Raw genomic sequence first — 22,649 nt, 5'->3', positions numbered from 1 at the left:
AAAAACTTGATAACAAATTTCAAGATAACAAACGGTTGCTATGCAATGGATTAGCCAATCATTAACAGGTAATCATGCCCTCTCTTGATTACTAAAAATGCCCTCGATTAAGAAAAAAATGCCCTCTCTCTCAACCAATCAGCGCTCAGTAATTTTGCCCTTTATTGATAAAAGGGTTAATTCACAGTTCGGAGCTTGACAATAAAACATGCATAATAACCTGGAATCATCCTATAAATGGTGATATTTTGAGAAACTGTGTACATTACTGTTAATCAGAAACACTTTTTTTCTTACATTGCATTCAAGGGTTTTGAGTTTGTGAAAGAGTTCATTGAAAATTTAGGCAATCAGATATCTAATAAAAAGGATGAATTTATGCACATTTACCACACTTTCCTTCCTTTTTCAGAAATCACAAATGCATACAATGTTTTACGCAACTTAACATCTAGGAGAGATTATGACAAGGAGATTGGAACGTACTTCACTATGAGAGGTACAAAGAAGAAGGAAAGTGGAGAGAAGGTTTTGCGGCTGACAGATGAAATGTTGGAAATAGATATGCGAGGAATTAAACAGGTACTTAGTGCAGGACATTGTAATATTTGACAGGGTAATATAGAATCATCAACTGAGTTGATAAAATAAATTGGCCATCATTAAGAGTGTAAAAGCTGACATTTCAAACATTAGCTCTTTGTCATTCACTCTGAAACTCTTTGAAACTCTTTATAAAGGTGAGGTATTTAAATTATCATGTTATACACTCCCACCAAGGCAGGGCCAGAGTTTGTTTAGAAACTTACCACTTTATTCATTGTAATATTTACTTTACCCATAGGCTGTACATACATGCACTCTTATAAACTAAATGTATTTTTCTTATATTTTCCTGTGATACTGAATCCTGTATCTTGCAAGAAACAGTGAGTTCTTAAATTCTTTGTGTGACTGACAGATATTTTTTGTCTAGTGGTGCAGCACAATGCAGCACAATTGAGTGGTTTGAAAATTGCAAAATTAATGTGAGAAAAATGCCTTTATTTTCTTGTTTTGAGCGGGTCCAAGGTCAAGAATCAAAATTGAGTTTTGAGGGACTGTCAACTTACTTTTGAGCAGTACTATACATGCCCTCTAACCATCCTGCAATTGAATGTCTACTTTCCTCGTCTTTTAATCCTTTAACTCCCAAGATCTCATTAGTAATTCTCCTTTCTGTCTGCCAAATAATTATCATTATGTTAGTTTAGAGAATTTGTTATCGGATCAATTAGTAATCCTGAAATTGATATTTTTCTTTATTTTCATCACTTGCCCGCATGATATTGTATAATAAGGAGAAATTCTGTCTTGGTCATTTACAGGAGTTTAAGGGTTAACTGGTAATCTATTGAAATTTTGAGGTGGTGTAACATAATAGAATTTAGAAAAATGGTATCTTATTTTGGAGATGTTACATTTTAATCACTTGGAGAAAATAAAGGTTGATGAAATATTTTTGTCATAACAGAGTCAAGTGTTTCTCAGCACAATTGCTACTTTGAGTACAATAACCTGTACACCAGTACGACTGATGAATGTGTCAGTATCAGATGGTGGACTACAGTCACATGACATGAGAGTGTTACAGCTGCTGCGGCAAATCTCCAGTGGGACACTTGCAGCTAATACAGGACTGTCTATGGTTACTAATGTCCCTAGCGAGTTAGTTGGAGGGAATTTCTCGGCAGAGGCTGGACGACTGGGGTATGTTAACAGTGTTAGACCATACAAATGTAGTTAGAGTTTTCCCCACCATACTGTATCTTCCTTTTTTTGTTTATTTGCATTTTTTTTTCTGTCTTTTTTTTTTTTTTTTTTTTTTATGTAAAAAATTATAAAAAAATAAAAAGAAGGCTAGGGAGTGACAGTTGTGGCCACAAATACATGTCCAGTACATGGGATTTACACTGTATAACATAAAAGAACTAGGATTATTTCTCTTGAAAAATTGCATTTAAAGAAAGAAAATACACTTTTTTGTGATTTGTCTTTTATTCTTGTTTTTGGCAGCAAGATGAACTTCATTGTAATCACACTACTTTACCACTCCAATTTGGGTGTGCTGTTGAAAAATCTCTGGAAATTGATTGTTATCAACAATGCAATGTTATGTGCCCTTCTTGGGGGATGCCATTCAAAATGAGATGCATTGAAATGCTTGTAAAGGAAATTTGCCAAGCTTAAAGGGACAATCCTTTGTCAAAGATCCTTGTCATGGCTGTGATTCATGCATGAATATTTCAGTCACCTTCTTGCCACTTCCAGTGTGTACTCTCATTAAGAAGGACATTGTTCCAAGTTGAGATATTATCTGAAGCTCTTCCTTAAGGTTTGCATTTTAGGAAGGCTCAAATTTTTATGTTTTATATTCTATAACTGTAATTATTATCAGCAAAATACTTACTACTTCGGTTATATTTGTATTGGCAGATCCTTGAATCTCACAGTTTCACTTTGATTACAAAGGCTTTTTTTCTAAATAAAGCTACATTTTAATCACTATCACTTTTTTGATTCCTTTTATTTTTTCAGTCACTTAAACCTGTTGGTCACATCAGCCCTTCCTTGCTGCCCATTTCTACCAGTTCCTGAATACACAAGATTTAACAGACTTCATGTAAAAGGTTCAACCCATTCCTACAAGGCCATTATTAATGCAGACTACATCCAAAATGTGAGTAGACGTACCGTATTTACTTGTGTAACCATTTTTAAGTTAAAAGAAATCAGGTTTTCATCATTCCTAGTCAAAGATTAAGTAAAATTCCGACAGATAGAAATTTCCCAGAGTTGATCTCTTATTTCTGGGAGTGTATTGAAAACACAGGGAATTAAAAAACTGCAGAGCAAAATGTAACCAAGTGCTTTGAGGTTTATCAGCACTCGTTTATATCACCATGATTTAAGAACACACAAGCACTTCGATTTATTGAAGAAGTATTTTACCATATTTTGTAAATCACATTGGTATGCCAGTTTCATCCTTGTGTATGTGCACTACAACTTCTCTAACCCTTTACACCCTAACATCAGTATGCATCTTCTCCATACTGTTCTCCATACATTTCCCAAGGTGTTGACAAGGAGAATTTGTCTCACAATCAAGAGCTTCTTTAGTTTGTGATCATTGCCTTTATTCTCTTAACCTTAATGTTTGATTCAGAGGTGAGACTGTTAGGAGAAATTACATGTTAGTCACTTTAGGAGTCAAAGGGTTTATACAAGTTCATAAATTTTTGATTTTTGATTTTTGGTTTTTGATTTTATCTCTTCAGATTATGAAGCCGTTGGTTGGCAAGTTTGGATTTGACTTTAACTTTGACATTCGTAAAAGGTATTTCAATGCTCTTTTATTATTTATAGAAAGTTCAGCTCTATAACATTTGTTCTACATTGTAACTGAACTACATGTTTAAGATCAGGAAAGATATTTTGGTAGTTTTTACATTTGACTTCTCAGCTTTTCCTATTTGAAATTTGGAGCCAATTTCTGGCATTGCATATGGTGCATTCTAAATTTCCTTTGACTGTGATTGATTTTTGCTCATGTTTTCCACAATGTACCTACCCATGCACATCAACAGGTCTTATTGAGCATAACAAGATGACTCAAGCACATCCATGAAATTTTACCATGAATGTCTTTTGTTTTTGTTTGAAAAGAGATCACTCACGAAACTCAATTTAGATTTACATTGACTGTATGAGCATGGTTTTTTCCAAATCCCTGAAAAATCCATGTTTTGAAAGCTATCTACAGTAGATGTGCTTTAATTATTTCCTCAAACTCAGAGTACAAGTACATATGGTAGTTTTTTGTGCCTAGCATGGCACTGGCAAAATTATGCTACTGTGAAAAAGATTTTCACAAAATCTTTTGTGTCCAAAGAGGTGAATATTTTCACTGCAACTTGTCCTTAGCATCTTTGCTGCAGCTTATCAACCAGTAAATCTGGGCCTTAACCTTTAACTCTCATGAGTGACCAAGACAGAATTTTTCGTTACAATATCAAGCAGGCAAGTGATGAGAATAAAGAAAAATATTAATTAGGGGATTATTAGTTGATCCAATGCCAAATTCTTCAAACTAACATCATGAGAGCTATATGGCAGACAATAAGGAAAATTACTAATGAGATCTTGGGAATTAAAGGGTTAAAGTGTATAATAAGTGTTTGTTTTTGCCTTGTAGGAGTTATCATCCATACTGGGAGGGTAAAATATGTGTAGAGAGTCTCCCAGTTCACTGTCTGACTCCTGTTGTAATGAAAGAAAGTGGCACTGTGAGGGAAATCACAGGTTGGGCATTTGTTGCTGGAGCAAAGCCTGTTAGGGTATGGTCAAGTTGTTAACAAGATCATAAATATACTAACTCTGGCTCTTACATGTACTTCCAAATTTTAATTCAGTCCTGGTCAGTAGTATTAGAGAGGAGAGATTATGTATCATGTGGTACAAATGAACCAATCATACCTATGACAGTATGGGCGTCTAAGATGGCGATATGATGTAACACAATCTCATTGTCACGCGTGTCACGCATATGTGGTACATAATCCTCTACTCTGAATGAATGCAAACTATAGTGTCACAATGCTCTGATCAGTGCACAGGAATTAGGTTGGAACTAGGACATAAGAAAAAGTACAGGGTTGAAGGGAAAAAAATTATCTATTTTGTAGTTACATTGAAAAAAGACTCAGTTAGAATATGGCAATCTTTTCCACAATGATTTTTTAACCCTTTAACTGAAGATCTGATTGTTAATTCTCTCCTCCAGCTTTTACACAATCCCTGGCAAATAAGTTAGGCGAATTTGGTTTTAGATCAAGATAACAACTTGTACCTTATAAGTTTGGGTGTTCTCATTAGCCCTTTGCTGGATAATGTGTGGATATCACAAGAAGAAGGTTCATGTTAATCACTCCTGGGAGTCAAAGGGTTAACTGCTTGATAAAATCAATACACGTTCATTTGTGTATCAGCTGTTATAGTAATTTTCAAATGTCAAAAATGTTTCAGATTGCTCAGGTTATGGCGAAGCAGGCGCATCAGATGTTAAAGACTCAATTCCCACAAGTCCCGCTGGATATCGATAGCAGACGAGACAGAGACTGTAGAAGTGAAGGGACAGGGCAGGGACTGATGTAAGTCGAAAGTGAATCGACTAACAAATTTTTGTGCGTCAGATCTGCTGTCACACATCTTGTTTTACATGGAAACTTAGGACAAATTTCACTGTCAGGAAGTTCTGGCACAGCTGAAAATAATTATGCTCAGTGCTTTACAATTGTACATGTAATTGTCATACTCGCTGACAAGGGCGAAAAAAGTGTGCTGGTTTTCAGAGTTCACTTTTTCCTTAAGTTAAAAAATCAATTTATGAAGATGCACTCGTTCCATGTACATATGAGATACGTTTACTACCTGCTAAACCAAAAAAATTGTCATATCAAGTGTTTTCCTTTATCCCAGGCTAATTGCAAAAATGTCATCTGGCGTTTTGCTGTCTGGAACTGCCATATGGGAAAAAGGTTAGTTATTCGATATCAAATGTGAGATAAGAACTTGCATAATTACATAAGGTTTCCCTCGACAAACTGGACATGAAGGTTTTGTTACAGTAAATGAGATGTTTGTTCATACAAACATGGATAGAGGCAAGCAAATTGTAACGTGCTGGCCTGAATTTGCCCGAAAGTCATCTCGCCCGAAGACATATCACCTGAAACTGGAGTCATGTCGCCCGAAATCCTGAGTCGTGTCGCCTGAAGAAACAATCACTTAAAAGATGAGACTTACGGACTGTAAATAGTCAATAAAGTTCAGAAATCTTTATCACTCAAGCGCCTTTAAGACTTTGACTACATAGCAAACGATCAGATGGTCAAAACTGGAATATGTCGGAGTAACGACTCTCAATGCGTTGTTTTTTTCTAAAATCAAAGTGAAGCGTTGTTAGTTTGGTATCCACCCATTCCGTAACCACGGATGTTTTGCACATAATGTATTATGAATAATATGTTGTACGTCCTATTTTTTGCAATTGTAATAATTTGATGTTTTTCTTAATGGTAGGAATGGCTCCAGTGGAGGTTGTTTCTAAAGCTGTTCAGATGCTGGTGAATAACGTGAGCAGCGGTTCGTGCATCGATAGGCTGTTACAGGAGCATGTAAGTTATTTTCACCATAACACAATGTGGGTATCCTGTGTACGGTTTATATTAAACAGCAAAAATACACACAATTTAGAAGGAGCGTCGAGATGTCATAAAAATATATTTGATATCTGACGAGCTAAAAAATATAAGTTTCACGTTGACGAAAAGAAGTCATACTCTTACTGCTGAACAGGAGAAGGACCTTATCTTTTCCTCGATATATACACGCTTAGATATGGAAGTTATTTGGAACAGGTAGGCGTCTCTGCCAGAAACATATGTTTTTGTTCAAATATGGAATCAAAGGTTCCAAGAATTTTTGTGTTGCTCGTTTTTTTCACGCAACTTTGTTTCTGATAATAGTCATTTCCTTTTCACCAAGAGAGTGTTCATGGTGAGTTTCTCTCTGTTTTCAGGCTATTTTACTGATGGCATTGGCCTGCGGAAGGTCGTCCATACGGATGCAGCGGCTCACCAATCGAGCTAAAGCTACGATGCTGGCTGTGGAGACGTTTACAGAGGTTTGTGTGCTAAGTGGTATGCGTCTAGAGCGCCTTTTGATTTATCGTCCAAAAACCGAAACCAAATTAATCACCATGGCCAATCAGAATGAAGGAAATAAGGAGCCAATTGAGTCTCATAGGAGATAATCGTAATTGGCTTGAAGCGCGAGAAACTGCACCTAACTAAGACGGTGATTGATTATTAAGGTGGCGCGAGTGTTTTTGACCAATCGCAGAACGTACTGAGCCAAAACCAATAGAATCTAATAGTGTGTCGAACTCTCGAATGAATTATTCTTTTCTTGCTCTAACCTCAACTATAATACCTTAATAGAGATCTGCTACTCGTTTCATTGTGCTAGAAAAAGACATTAATTAATGAAAATATAACACCCATGCCTTCGAAAAAGACGAAAAAGAAGTTGATCGTAACGACCTAAACTGTGAAATCAACACAAAGCTTTGTTTAGTGACAATTGATTGACTGCAAATTTCTTGGGCTAAATTAATGCCCAAGAATACTACCCTGAGGCAAAATTTGTTCCACCATAAAATTCTCGCCTGAACTCGATACGTGCTGGACGATAGTTTGATCTGAGTTAGTGTTTAACGTATAACGAATCAAAAAAGAACCAAACGTTGTTCTCTTTTCTGTAGGTGGAGTTTAAAATCAGTTCAAAGACACCAAAGACTGTCTTGGTTGAATGCGAGGGCCTGGGACTTCTTAATGAGCACGTGCCGCCGGATGACAATTTGACATATGAATCAGCAGATGGCGAACTTCTATCGGATGACGAATACGAAACATCTGAGGAGTTGGATTCTGATAATGAAACAGTTCGTAGCGAGGAACAAGATGATGAACTCGAAAGAATGAAAAAGACGATCTGAATTAGAGGGAAAAGCCGATTTTTATGCCGGTCGTAAATGAGCTTCGCAGCTGTAGGGTTATCCCAGCTTGCCTAGCGGTCTTGCCTAAGGAAGTTACAGTGAGGCATAACTGTTTTTATGCCATTCCGCTTGTAAGACTCCGACTGATAGCTCAGTCACTGTATTTACATGGAAGAACGCAGAAGCGAGCTAGAAAATGAGAAGATGTGCGAAAATAAGGTAGTTTGTGGATACTTCGAAGGAATGGAAAACGTTGATCGGCTCTGTTCCTGAAATTCTAAAATGAAACAACCTACAAATTCTCGGTATGTTCCGACGAAGGACTAACGCTCGCAACGTCAGCTTTAGAAACTCTTTACAGTGGAAAATTTACACTAACAAGATACAACTAAATTATCGTGCAATACAACCTTCGCCCAACCGATGTAGCACCACAGTACCTTAGAAACTCACCCCCCTTACTCCGTTTACTATGCTCTATCGACTCGAATAACCTTAATACTGCTTCATCAAGACTCGAGGTCATGCGGTTGTGTTCCGTTTTACACGTAGAACCTTTGTCTCTAGCGAGTTGGCGTTTTCCTAAACACAGACAAATTGTGTGGTTCACTGTGTCCATTCAAGTTTACCAAATCTCAGTATCGGTTCATTATCTCACAAGCGTACTAAAGTTCGACATTCAGTCACCTGCTATCATAAACAAATCTATAGGGTTTTTTTCAAATAACTCCACGAAAAGTGGTTTTAAGGTCCTTTAAGAGAAAATAATCATGAAATTAAATCGTCTTTTTTACAGAATTTTTTGGGCTTAAATATGCTCTCAGGAGATTACGGAGTTGACGGAACTGATGCAACTGATGTTTTACACTGAAAATTCAAGTTTTTGCTTTGTATGAAGAAATTAGAGGATCACACTAATTCGCCCAACTGTGGGAAATTAACACTGGTGCTATTAACTCTAACTTTACGCAGATGGATGGAAAATGTATATTTACACTCGAGGGAATTATAAATTTCGTCTAAGTCAGTTCATCATTTTTGTAGAGCTTTGAGAAAAACGTTTGTTCAAGTGAAACTTAATCAGTATTTACTAGTAAATCCTAACAAGCCTCTTAAAAATAGGGGTCATAATCGGCCCAGATTTCGTCGTATTATCTCGATAAGCCCAAATCGGATCAAAACAGGTCAAATAAAACAATTTAAAGGTATCGATAACTTTCTTATCCTAGCCAATCATCTGAGAATTCAACCGTATGCTACTTGAAATCGAACGACAATCTGTCGCGTACGATAATAAAAGTATATAATCGTCGCCGTGGCAACATCTTCTACCACAACTTTTGTCCGAGAACAATCGATTTTGCTCGCTTCATGTGAACAGCGATTTCAATACAAAATGATAAAACAAATGTACAACTGCACCCACACAGGAGTCAAATGATTGCACATGCGCACTATGATGGATAATTTGCTTTAGTAAGCAAGCAGAATCAACGTAAGACGTAGTTTTTGTTAGATTCTAAGGCCAAAACTTATACAGATTGTTGTTTTGGACTTTACCCACAATGTGTTAGTTTACATTCTCGTACTATTTTTTAACACGGCGACGTAATAAAGTCGTCCGTAAACTTGGCTGTGCTGGCTGAAGTTATTCTGTGTTGTGTTCATGGTGGAGTTGCCGGTAAACACCAAGGTAAATGTGTGAAGTAAAGAAGAACCAGAACCACACAAGGTATTTGTGACGGTCTTTGTTTATCGCGGACGGTAGACTGTGCAGTAAAGATAGAAGAAAGGTTCTGTCATTTTCCTTTATCACCGAAACAAAGCGTTTGCTTTGAAAACAGTTGGGATATCTCACAGTAAAATAAGGCCAGGGATATCTCACAGTAAAATAAGGCCATTTCTCTCCAAAATCCTTTTTTCATTTTTCTTACGTATTGGAATAGTTAGGAATTTAATCTTCTTTCCCCCACTTTACGCTGGACACGCGTTCGGAAATCCTTCTTGATGTTTTCAAACTTTCGTGCATGCACAGTGTTTGACTGCTGTATTAAATGCACCACCACAGAAATGTGCAACCACGCTTCTCCAGAAATGTCTGACGGGGAACACAGGTGTTCGATGTCCTACGCACAGTTATACCCGATTCTTTTTCCCGGAGAGAGCCTGGGTACAGACTCTCAAGTATCAAAACTTTGAAGCTGGCTAAAAAGTATATTGCCGCTCTTTACGAGAACAACTGAAATTTTAAATTTGCTTTTACTGAATACAATGGTTGTTGTTAATAAAGCACAAATATACAAAATCTATCTTAAAACATTTTAACTCCAAAGATCTGATTATTTATTCTCTCCTCTAGCTGCTACATATTTGCATCAATATGACAACTCCTACCTGATAAGTTTCGGTATTCTCATTACCTGTGTGCTGAACAATGAATGATTGGGTATAATAGGGAGAAGTTACACGGTGGTCACTTCTGGTTGTTAATAAGGTGAACTATCGAACTTGGAATAGATATCTCTTGAAAGAAAATAACAACAACAACAGTCCAAGTTTAACAAAAAAACTCATAAATTGTTCATTGCACTTTAAAAAAAAAAAAAAACTCATAAATTGTTCATTGCACTTTAAAAAAAGTTGAAGAAGAGAAATTCACAAACACTTTCTGACACAACTGTTGAAAAAAACAGTCTTGAAAACCAGTTGCTTTTAATACCCAGGGAAGGCTTGTTGCTTATTGAGAGCGGCAACGACCCGAACAATCTAGACCAATCAAGTTCCTTCTGATTCATAAAAACAATTTCTTTTCTCCCCGCAACAACAATCTATGCGGCAATTTCCCTGAGGTGGATTTGCTGTGTTTTGTTCTTAGTGAGGACAGCTTAGTCTCACTCCGTTAAATTTAACTCTTAAAATCACACCGTTCAAAATGAATACTGGTAGAACTTAAAGTGATTCCTATAAAAAAAAAGTTATAGAGCAATTTATTTTTAAACTTTCCCTAAATATTCCTTGAAAACGTCTGTTTCGAATAATATATAAAAAAAAGAAGGGCCACTGTGCTTGTTTAAAAGAACTAAACTTACTCCATTTACGCCTATGCTAATCACGCGCGTCATTTCACTGCTTCACGGTACATTTCGAAGTAGTTGGAAGCAAGGGTTTGTAAAGCAATACTTAAAAAAAAACTTGATAGGTAGAAATTCTCGAGCGTATGATATATAATTTGTGGAAAAAAGACGCAATTTTAGACGAAATCGAATCAAAACGTTCCGTGAGTCGTTGCCCTCAAGGTCATAATTTGCTCTATCAGAGGAAAGGGCTTCGTGCACGCTTTGAGCTATATCGTTTTTTCACTTCAATACATTTTTTTTTTTAATTTCTCCATTTTAAAAGGAGTTAATTTGCACACAAAAGTTATGCAATAAAAAATATGGGTCACCGTGCTCCTTCACGAGCCAAAGACAGTCTTACCTCTTTACCTGTGGTCCATTTACTGAAAAGCAATACCGTGTTCTCGGCGCGCGCGCTTATTCATCTGATTACGTGATTTTTAAGCGCAGTACACGATGTACAGAGTAATACCGAGAAATCACCTTAAGTACCTTTTAACTCTGGACTGTGATAAGACTATTTCACTGTACAAGAAGACAAGTGAGAGAACAAAAAAAACATCAACCGAGACTGTTTTGAAACGACCAAAATTCTCAGAATTAGAAAGAATAGAAGCATGTGTTGAAGGAGAATCAACACACACATATTAGAAATGAAAGGGTAAACAGGAAAGTTATCTTAAAGTTACTTCGCTCACGTGACCTAATAACGAGGGGCCTTTATGCCATGCTTGATCATACGCAATTCTGTCTCGTCCCTAGGACTCCCTCAAGTCACTTACCAGTGTCACGATGGAAAAGCAATCCAAGAGCGTTCGGTACTGGACAAAACAGATCTTGCGGTGATACAAAATACATGAACTTTGCCTCGGGCAAGTTTCATCGGAAATATCAGGGAGATTAGTGTTGACCACTGTTACAAATTAAAAACCTCTCTGATATACACTGCGGACCAGTCTAAACACATTTTACATAGACACCGTCACTATTCGCCCTTGTTTTTTAGAACAACTCGAACGATACTAATATACGTGAGGTTCAGTATAATTTTGGTATCAACCCCAGGTTTAATAAGCCAACGAATGACGGAAGGCTGTGTTTTAGATAGGTATCCTATAACAGTGATTGACACTGTATACACGAAGCATGTGCAAAGCATGCGGTTAGGCACAGATACCCACTGAGACACGCACAAAACGCGGAACCTGAAACAGTCTGCATAAAATTGGATTAGCCGAGGTCTGCCATGACAATCACGTTAATAAATCAAAGGCGATTTTTTTTTCGCCCTCAACCGTTTATCTGATAAACATTTTGCGCAAATATAAAACAACACACGTGCATTGGTTTGTGGTTCTAAGAGTGATTGAGCCGAGTATTAAAACATTAATTGCCATAACGCGGCGTTGTGAAGTCACCTTCCATTCGACCTAACATCAATTAAACGCGTTCATTTCGATACCTCTTAAAACGCACCAGCGACATTAACTATGACGTTGCGGTTGCTTTCTGATATTGATAATATAATAAAGAGTCGTATTGTTTCCTTTCATGGCCATTCCCTTCTGACAAAATGCATTTAGAAAATTCCTTCCTGCATTCAGCAGAGTAAAAAGGAAATAAGAAAAGCCGACAGCTTTGAAAACGAAAACGGCCCTCCATCACGCATACAAACCGGCTACATTTTAGTTAAACTACATCTGTGACTGCCATGCCCAACTGATTAGCGAAGGAGGAGATTTGTGATTTTTTTCATTTCTTTCATCTGCCGTGGGTAATGATTTTAAACTATCTTTCTTTTCGTTTGAGATGCAACTTTTACGAGCAGACAATATCATTTAAAAGGAAGACAGAGGGCCCCACAAAGCCAAACGGAAGTTTGGGTGAACTTTAAATTCACTTTTCGGAAGACATTGTGCGAAAGAAGAGAACTGAAAACAGGCTAAATTCAATATATTTCGCCTATTCGATCCTGGAAAAAATAAATACTTAGAAAATAAACGTCATTTCAGTATTTCAGTAGGCATATCAGGAAAAACGATGTTTGAATTAAAAAGCAGAAAATATCAAAGTAATTTCATGTTTCTAATGTAGGTCGCAACACCACGCTAAGTTACTGAGGTATTTTACTATGGTATATAATGTTTGACGAAGACCATGTCTGAACTTTCGTGATTTTTCGTGTACTGCTCCTTTGGTCACGAATTTCTTTCATTTGATCCATATGCCTCTTTTTAACCTCGACAACGCTGAAACTTATCGTGATTTTGATCACGAATTGTCTGGAGGGCGTTGATATCATACTAGTTCTTTACCGGCTATTGACAAAGTCAATAAAGACTTTTATGAAAGCTGGCTTCGTAAAAATTCCCCACAGCGTACTCGAACATTCTATCTCACAAAAGAGATTCTGATAAAAGACAAAAACGCTCTCAAAGCAATATCAACTCGATTCCACTAAATTTAGCGCTTTTGTATTCATCTCTCGAACAGATACAATATCTCTGACAAAAAATTCAATTTTTTTATCGGAGAATGGCGTCTAAACTAAGACACGATATACGAATGGTTTCGCTACATTTTTCAATCCGTGATCCTCATGTAAAAACAATCATTTCAGACATAATAATGTGAAAAAAATTAAATTTTCGAGGAAAAATCAAATTGGAATTCATCAGATTTGAAAAACCCTGTTCTGTTATTGAGAAGACTCAAATTGTCTAAGAAATCTGTTTCGCAAATTGCGTGTACGTGCGTTTACAAATTAACAGATTCTTGATTTATAATCAAGACATTTTTTCAACTTAGAAACCCCATTTAGAGCCTTGAATGGCCTTAATTAGCAAACCAGCTGAATATTGTTCGCTCAACTCCTCCCCGGCTAGTTTAATTACTTAAGTACGTGTGTATATGAAAAACACCGAAAACGATATCGCCCAACAAGATAAACCTGGAGGGAAGTATGCACAAAAAACCCAAACACCTCCGCGCAATTCTTAGTTTTAAGCTCTGAATGTTCATTGACGCTTTTTAAACTCGTCTAGTTTTTCTGCGATTTACAATACAACAATACTGAATTAGCCTTGAAGTGTGGTGTCTATTCTGTTTGATCATTTTATTACGTGAAATTTAGTCACTTATCTAGACTGCGATAATAGTCTTTTCAGTTGACAGAAAAACACTCAAAAAGCCATTGAAAATGTGTCGCAATCGACATTTTACGATGCACATCTTGCTGAATCAAGTTTACGCATCGCGTTTTCTTTAGCTAACCAAATCGCCCGTAATTTCCTGTGTTGGAAAGGAAAATAATAGATTCCCCCCAAAGCTCGCGGAAGACGACAGGGAGTGATGAATTGTTAAAGCTTTTTATTCTGCCCTTGATAACTTTTAATGAAAGAAGAAAAGTGGAAATGAAACATATTTCGATTAGCATACATTAGATACAGGTGTTTGGGGTCTTTGTCGACATGGCTTATCAACAAAGAATATAACAAAATTACGACTTTTATGGAGGATAATTTCTCACTCGTCATATTAATTTTACTTGAATTAGCTTTGCCTTAGAGACTACAACATTTAACAACAACGAAACGGCGCCAGAACAAAGGCATAGCCTGGAGCAAGGATTAAGATCGAACGCAAGAAAATTATATCATATTCTTTACAAATCTATCGTAAACATATACCAAGGTAGAAGATCCGGTTTATCTCAGTTTTCGATCAATACCAAAACTACTCTTAGCAATTTTCACATATTCATCCCTTTTTGACAATTGTTTGTATATTTCGGATAGCATGAAAGGAAATTAAATCATGCAAGAATTATGGCTTCTGTAATCACTGAGTTTGAGAAATTAATAATTGTGAAGTGGCCGTGCAAACATGAACTGTTCAAACTGTCAGAGATAGAGTTTATTGATTTCACGAGATTGACTCGAAACTGTTCGCGCTCAATGGCTGGTTTCACTTGCAACAAAAAAAGAAAGAGTTAATTAATTTTCAAATCGATTCTCGCTGAACTGCGAGCGGTGTCAAGTCCTAATTTTCATTTAGTGTAATCAAGGGCAAATAGAGAGTTTTTATTTGTTTAATAAGCTAACACGCTCGAAGGATTTGAGGCCAAAACAACAGAATTTGAGAATGAAAAACAATATACCAGGATTAGATACGGAACACGGGTAGTTTTCAATTTTAACCAAATGATATTGGTAACTAGAGTGGAGGCAAAACAGCTAAATTTATCAATTAAGTTCCGTTTCTTTTACCTGAAATTGAATACCCGTCTCATTTTCAGAAAAGAATAAAAAGGAAGACAGAAAATTACAATACTCTTTAAAATATGGTAAAGCAATTGATAGTCGTTTTTTGCGAAGGAGAATAAGTGGTGTATTTCATAGTGTTTAAATGATCGACCGAGAAACCCTTGAAGTTTGCATTAAAAGTAAATGAGAAATTCAGGTAATACCCATTCTACAGAGAGGCTTCTTTATTAACTTTTTCTCTATTTTTTGGCGGACATATTCAGTCAATTTCTAAACAACAAGACTTTGTAAATCTGTCGACACGATCATTGCGCTTAACATAAACCCTTTTAACGTATCGTTTTCCTTAAATTTTGAACTATATAAATTTCAGGTTAAAACAATCGTTTGCTGAATCGCATTTCATACGAATCTCCCCTAGAATGCCTTGAAAAAATTCAAGGAACGGGTAGTTTACAACCAAATTTTTTATCTTTTGATTCAGTGTAACCTGTTATTCCTTGGTCCGCAAATGCAAAAATTCCCTTGACGATGTTAAATCAAAAGTTGTTTTACAACGACTCGTTTTTTACATTAAAGATTAGTAAAGAGGGTTTCCTTCCATAAATAGTTATTTTTGGTGAATTAGAAAAAAAGATGGCCCTCGAGGAAAAGAAAACACAAAACCATGTTATAATTCAGAAGATGTTTTAATCGATATCTTTGTGGGGTGAAAACGTAAGATGATGTTTCCGCGGCGCCGTTTGGTGTTATCGTGTTTTGTGTTTGCAAATGGTTAACTTAGGATTAAACCCTCTCTCAAACGATCACAACTTCGATAGATTTGCTTGTAATATGCCGCAAAGATGGTCATAATCCTGCAGTGAAAAACTCACTTATTTCGTTACCAACTTGCACAGAAAACTCTCTCTCTCTTCGAGTTCAACTCAGAAAAGAAAATTTCATGAAATATCTGTTTTTTTCGTCGTCTAGAAATCTATTTTCACTTGGTGATAATTTCATGCAGATGACTTGGATGTTTATTTACCTTAGGAAAGACATAATAAAACCATTTTATCTCAGAAGTGTATTGTAAACAAACTGCTCTTAGCAAAATGAAAATCAAACATGAATTGATAGCGCTGTTTAACAAATGGTTACAATCTTTTCCCTTATTAATTGTGCTATTCAAATTGCCTTCACGGTTTCGCAGCTAATTTCCGTCCATCTCTACGTGACGTTATGGCTTTTAACTTACCTTTCAAAGCCTTATCTGATATTGTACTCAAATGGGAGACATCTGCGAATAATTTGAAATAGATTTAGGCTCACCTTATAAAATTTGTTTGCCTTAATTTGACACTGAGGGTAGAATTCTAAACACGTGGGAGAGGTATTTCGGGTGAAAACAATAAACTTTCGAAGATCTAAATTCCACATTTTTTCAGCGTAGCGAAACAGCAGAGCTTCTTTTTACAATCACTACACAATCCGTGCAATAAACAGTGTCGTTTTGTTCCTGTTTAAGTGTACAGACCAAAGGAAAAGTTTTTATACGGCCTAATTACAAAGAACACCACCTTAATGAGGTAATTATTGGATAGGATATGGGAGAGTAAACCTTTTTGATGCTAATGTGTGAATAAATCTCCGATAGCCCCAGGGAGGGTAGTTGTTATAAGTGGTTATAGCACAGGTGGGTGGTCCCGGTGTACGTTGACTTATTCAAACAACTTTTGCCGACTGAAAACACATCTTCGCCACCTTCCAAGGATTCAGTTCACTCCGTGCAGCAAACTCCGTTTGGCCGTGCGTGCAAGCGTGCGTCCGTGCATCAATAAACACTTCAATGGCTTTCCAGGAGAATTTTAAACACGATGACGAGGAGATGTTGGCAGATCAAAGTTTTAAAACTGCCAAAAGCGACGATGAACACAATGAAATCCTCACGGAGAGAGAACCGGACGAAGATGAAGACGAAGGTCAAGAAAAAAAGGATTCAAGTTTAAGACAGCAAAGCTCTACCAGTGAAAACCGAAGACAATCGTCTATGTCCAAACCACCCTACTCCTACATCGCTCTGATCACAATGGCTATTCTGCAATCACCGCAAAGAAAACTCACCCTAAGTGAAATCTGCGACTTCATCAAGCGCCGTTTTCCGTATTACCGCGAAAAGTTCCCCTCGTGGCAAAATTCCATAAGGCATAACCTCTCTCTGAACGATTGTTTCATGAAAATGCCGCGCGAACCGGGAAATCCTGGCAAAGGAAACTACTGGACATTGGATCCTGCCAGCGAGGGAATGTTCGATAACGGCAGTTTTCTGAGGAGGAGGAAAAAGATTTAAGAGACCGCGGCCACCTGAGGGAGCCGTCAGCGCCTTTGGGTTTCAGTACTACTGGAATTGCATGGACTCTTCAAGCTGGCGACCGCCTCTGTACTCACATTTCTCAGTTCCAAGGTACCTGACATGTTTACCGCCAGCTCTCGGCAGATCAACAGACCCGCCTGTGTCAAGAGAAAGGCAAAGACCTGCAAAATTCTCCATCGCGAGTATCATCGGCTCGGAGACGGAAGAACACCGACCGCCGAATAGCAAAGTAAGCCCTTCCTTGTCGTGTTGTTCTAACGTGCGTTCGAGTTACAGCAACACTGTTAGACCTTGCATTGTATCACCAAGTTCCTACTGTACATACTGCAGCCAAATGGCTGGGAAACGGTAGAACAATTCTCTGATTGAGTGAACTATGCGGCACTGTAGTGTTTCTGGATAATTTCAGTTTCTCTCCAAAGATGTGGTAAGGGAAATGTCTATTATTCTACATATATAACTGTCATTTCTGATCGTTTAATGATCAGTTTTGAGGAGAAAGTTTATATTAAGAAATGTAAAAGGAAAATTGTTGAAACAACTATGATCGAGAATTTATCAAAGGAAAATCACAGTACTTCCTTATGAAATAATTGAGGAAAATTTTTGAATCATAAAAACCTGTGATACAGTCGTCTTGTTTCTTAAGATTTTATTTTTGACGTTTCACTGCTGTAGAATATCCCAAAGAAAACGAATGGCGAAGTAGATTGTTCTTGAGAGGCTAACCCACTATATCATCAAAGCAATCAAGTAAAAAATTCCAGAATAAAATCAGCTACGGCGTGGGAGTTGACGAAATGAACGAAAGCAGTCTTTTAATTTCGAATACCGTTGCAGAAGAACCAGTTTCTATTTGAAGTAAATGAAATAGATAAACTGTAATTTTAACCGTGCAACCGTTCAGAATTTAGTGAATTGTGTAAATAAAAAAGTGATTGTGAAACAATACTTAAAGCCCTCGAAAGAACGGTTTCAAAATAAATTGAACCAGTCAAGAAAAGATGAAGTTTGAACGTTTATTGTTTTCAAAAACGTAGGTATTCTCTCGGTATTGCACGCACCAAAACAAATTACCTTCTCATTTCAATTTATTTGTTATTTTTCCTCTGTGGCTAAGTTTTTGTAATGAAAACTTATTGTAATACGAAATAATTCATGCTGCTACAGATGTTAGCCAAGCCTAAAATTTAGCCATTTATCATTTGGCGAGCATTAAATGTAAACAAAAAAAGTCATTAGTCACTCCGCGTTATCGCTATCAGTTTTGTGAAAGCAGCCAATTCACGTTGCAATTGCTCAAAGCTACCGAAAAACAAATTGAAATCTTACAAAGCGACAATTACGAATACTTATTTAGTGATCAGTGCGAAACGCGTTTCATACTCGACATTTGTGTTTTTTATATTACACAAAATTAGCGAAATAGGAATCGCAAAATTGCTAATTAAGTTTTAGGGGCATTAGTCCAAAACAAACTCCCTTCGAGGTAGTTGGGGCCGAACGCGGCTTACAATTCTTATCTCCCTGTTTAGATGCCGTTTTCAAGTTACATTTTCGAAATTTTCGAAGGAAGACTGAACACTTCGTTTAGAGAAGAGAATTTTTTAGTAAAAAGCCCTAGTTAATTGGTCGAAACATCACGAGAAGAAAATACATACTTTTCAGGATCTGGCGGTTTTAAGAAGAACTTTTTGGCGACGCAATCACTGCAGGGGTAGTGGGAAATGCTCAGTGAACATCTGCATACAATTGGTCGCTTTCACACGAACTGTTTTAGTCTAAGCCCAACGGCGCTAAAAAGAACCGTAAACTACCAAAACAAATAACCTTTACTTATAACTTTTCTCCTCAGGGAAGACGCACAAAAGAAACCGTTTAAGAATTGAATTGTTCGATCTTATTATTTCAGATGGTTTACTTGTTAAGCTGGAGTGTTTACCTTTTAAAGATGTTTTTGAATGGGCGCTGTTCGTTTTGGTAAGAAAAACAGCATTGTGGTATGAAGTAGATCAAAGGATTGAAAAATTATCACTCGTTGAGTGATAGAAGTGTGTTGTCGCGCGCAAAAAGTATTTCTTGTGCCAAGTTAGATCATCAGTACTATTATTCTTTCCTCCTCCTTCAATCTAATAATAACTTTAAGATCACCGAAAGCTCAGCAGTTAATCTTAGAAAAAAATTACTTTGGCACAATTTTCCTGGAGTTGAAACCCATCAACTACAGAAACCTTTCAAATTTGGTTTATTTCAAAACAACAAAAACTGTACAGATTTTGTCACACTCCTCCACTGCTAAATGGCCCAATATCATTTCGCTTTGTGTCAAAAGCTTTACAATCAGATGTCACGAAGTACATTGTACCCTGACTAACAAATCAATGAACACGGAGAATCTTAAAGCAATTATAAGCTTGGAGTCGAAGCACTTACAGACGCCTTGTACTCAATTGTTTAGAGACCAAAACTTGCGCGAAAGGTTAAGAACTTTTGTAGTCGCCGCCGGTAAATGATTTATTACATGAAATGCTCTCACATGGAATAAAAAAACTACACGAAACAAAATTTCTGGATCATTCTCAGTATCAGAAAAACAGTTTTGGATTTGATTTATATGCGCATCTATCTCGGATATTCGATCGTATCATCATGGTATTCCGGAAAAGTTATGTTCCTCTCGGATAAATAAAACAACCCTGCCGAATATCTACCCACGAACTGAGAGAGTTTGGTTCAACTGAGAATATTTATGTAGCTTATCGTCTTTCATTCATAGCAATAAATTTTTGGCGAAGACCCTTTTCAACAGGCAGCCCACAGTTTTCGACGGAAACAAACTAAGACAGTTCACGACGTGGTCAGACCTGTTAAAATAAATCTTACATATGTGTAACCGTAGAAGTGTCGTGTACAACGTTCTGTTTTATCTGAGATAAAAAATATCAATTCTCATTACTTAATGCGTCAATTTTTCTTTAAGTCATTACTGAGAATTTTTGTGGATCACAATGCAAATCTTGGAACACTGCCTGATCGATTAGCAATAAATTCACAACGAAAGAGCAATATCAGTTTAATTGGCGATTGTTACAGTTTTGTTTGCCTCACGTGCACGTGTTCCCACTAAATTCTTGAAATTATTTGCAATAGAATGGGTATATCGGCTTTCATGAATATATGGCCGGGTCTAAGAAAATCAAGAGAGGAAAGCATGTAACAACAGACTAAGATAACATTACGCTGAAGTGGAGTTTCATTTTGTTGTAGCTTAAACTATATAATAATAACATCAAATGAGAGGTGTCCTTTCTGCCACACTTGTGGGACTTCAAAATGGCTAAAACCGCCTGCCTACCTTTATGGTGGAGAACTGAAGATCCTAGTAAAATATTCGTCTTAGTAAGAGAAAGACAGCGAGTCCTGGCTTTGTTCAAGCTACACTAAATTTGCGAAATGTCTCCCAACAAATTGTCTGTATGACTTTAACAACTTCAAATGATGATTCTTTATTGTGCGAGCAAATGTCTCCTCGTGGGTCAGAAACAGGTCAACGAGTGTATGCATAGGGTACACTTGATTGCAATAGAATATGAACTTCATCCTAAGCGCCCTCACTTTTCGTTAAAATCACCATAGTTTCTGTACTCCATTAATCACATTTGGATGTACCCGTGTACACGTCTCTCTCTTGACAATAATTGTTAGCGAGTTTTGAGTTACATCTCATCGTTTATTATTTAAGCAAAGTTAAATAAAATGTACTATTTTCATTTTGCTACTGATTTAAAAAGGCAGATTATAATTATTGATCTTGAGCAAAGTATAACACTTAATCTGTTTAAGGAAGTATTCTCTAATACGTAGAAATTCTGAGGGGGAAATATATCCTGAAAGTGTTACAAGCTCAAAATTGAAGTTTGTATACAGTTGTTTATCGAAAATATCTCCAGATCCGAAAAATTATTTTCCATTGAGGTTTAATTCGCGCTTTAGAGGTCTCTTAACAGATATAATGATAAAAATTTCCTCGTATTTTGATGGTAATTCACGTTTTCTTTAAAGGCATACATCGCAGCTAATTGTGCAATATTTATTTGCAGTTACTTTTCATAAACAGTGGTCGAGAACGTTCCTCTGAGTTTCCGATCCTTTTTTTTTGCCTCTTATCTCGTTATCCACGACAACTCAGTTGTATTTGATTAGTAAGTCGCCGGTCAAACTTAGTCCCAAACGCACCCTGATGTGTGGAGTTGAGTTAAGATAAATACAAATTTCCATTTGTTTAGAAAACTCAAATAAAATTGTTTTCAAAAGAACAGAAGTGTTGTGCAATTAGTTTCCCACGACAAAGATAAGTCAACTGTACTTCTAAATAAAAGCTAATAAAATAACTCGGAATATTTTGTCCTTCACGGATTTGCTGCTACATGCGTGAGCAGTTTTAATCATCAGTTGAACATTACATCTGTAGTCTGAACGTTTGGACGCGACAAACTCTAGCAAAGAACTCCAGAAAGGACTGAAAAATAGCTGATGAAAAACGTTACAGTTCTAAGAAGCACAATCAGCAACAGATGAAATATTGATAACGCTTCGAACCTTAAAACGATTAGAACAAAGAACCCTTCGAGACCAAAGCATCTGTTTATCTTACACTATACTTTTGTATATCTAAAGAAGTGAGCTGTTTGCATAAGTAATAAACCATAATCAGCTTTCTTACCAGCGTAAACTACGTTAAAAAGTAACTTGTAACGTAAATAAAATTATTGCAAAACAAAAATTCATTTTTCATTTACTCCGCACAACAAAAACGTTGCTGGTTCTACGCTTTTAATTTCTCATTTAATTCAAATTATACATAACAAAAGTGATACACCGTGCACAGCTTACGTTTTCCCAAGAATTATTATAACTTTTAATAAAAATGTTTGCGTTTAACAAAAGGGTTTCTTTTGTTACAAAGTTAACCGCTATAACAAAACACTGTTGATTGAGTCAAAGCGACGCGTACATTGCAAGGAACGCACTGCTCTGTAAGATTTTTACTATTTGAGTTTAAAATACAATATTCCGGTTTCCTTTGGTAATATAAAGGAAACTGGATTATGGCACACACCGCAACTGAAAAATTCTTACGTTAGGGCAAATTTAACAGCGTTTTATAATTCATTCAGTCTTAGCGAAATGTCTTCCCTTTGAATAACGGCTGTTTCTTTGAAATCATCGGGGAAATGAAACAAGATTTATTAAGTACTGCCGATTCTTTTATCATCAATTGCTTTCATCAAAACCAATTATTTTAAGTACCAATA

General features: G+C 36.6%; 2 protein-coding genes across 2 annotated transcripts in view; both read left to right on the top strand.

Annotated features, from left to right (window-relative positions):
* The window catches only part of LOC113674500 (RNA 3'-terminal phosphate cyclase), a 10,421-nt gene extending 2,026 nt beyond the window's left edge, over positions 1–8,395 (top strand). Inside the window, exons 2-11 of the mRNA XM_089187383.1 lie at positions 413–582; positions 1,514–1,749; positions 2,578–2,719; positions 3,321–3,379; positions 4,238–4,379; positions 5,068–5,192; positions 5,521–5,579; positions 6,124–6,218; positions 6,623–6,727; positions 7,367–8,395. Coding sequence (XP_089043509.1) covers positions 413–582; positions 1,514–1,749; positions 2,578–2,719; positions 3,321–3,379; positions 4,238–4,379; positions 5,068–5,192; positions 5,521–5,579; positions 6,124–6,218; positions 6,623–6,727; positions 7,367–7,600 — 1,367 coding nt within the window. The 3' untranslated portion in view covers positions 7,601–8,395. The remainder of the gene's footprint in view (positions 1–412; positions 583–1,513; positions 1,750–2,577; positions 2,720–3,320; positions 3,380–4,237; positions 4,380–5,067; positions 5,193–5,520; positions 5,580–6,123; positions 6,219–6,622; positions 6,728–7,366) is intronic.
* Positions 8,396–16,676: 8,281 nt separating this feature from the next.
* LOC113674499 (uncharacterized) lies at positions 16,677–19,301 on the top strand. Its single transcript, XM_027190975.2, is given in 3 exon segments — positions 16,677–17,298; positions 17,300–17,761; positions 19,190–19,301. Coding segments are annotated over 2 exon segments (876 nt in total). The 5' UTR covers positions 16,677–16,809; the 3' UTR covers positions 17,687–17,761; positions 19,190–19,301.
* Positions 19,302–22,649: the final 3,348 nt, after the last annotated feature.

This window comes from Pocillopora damicornis, chromosome 11 (genome assembly GCF_964200805.1).
Source record: "Pocillopora damicornis chromosome 11, jaPocDami1.2, whole genome shotgun sequence".
Taxonomy (NCBI): Eukaryota; Metazoa; Cnidaria; class Anthozoa; order Scleractinia; family Pocilloporidae; genus Pocillopora; species Pocillopora damicornis.
This window is presented reverse-complemented; position numbering and strand designations above follow the sequence as displayed.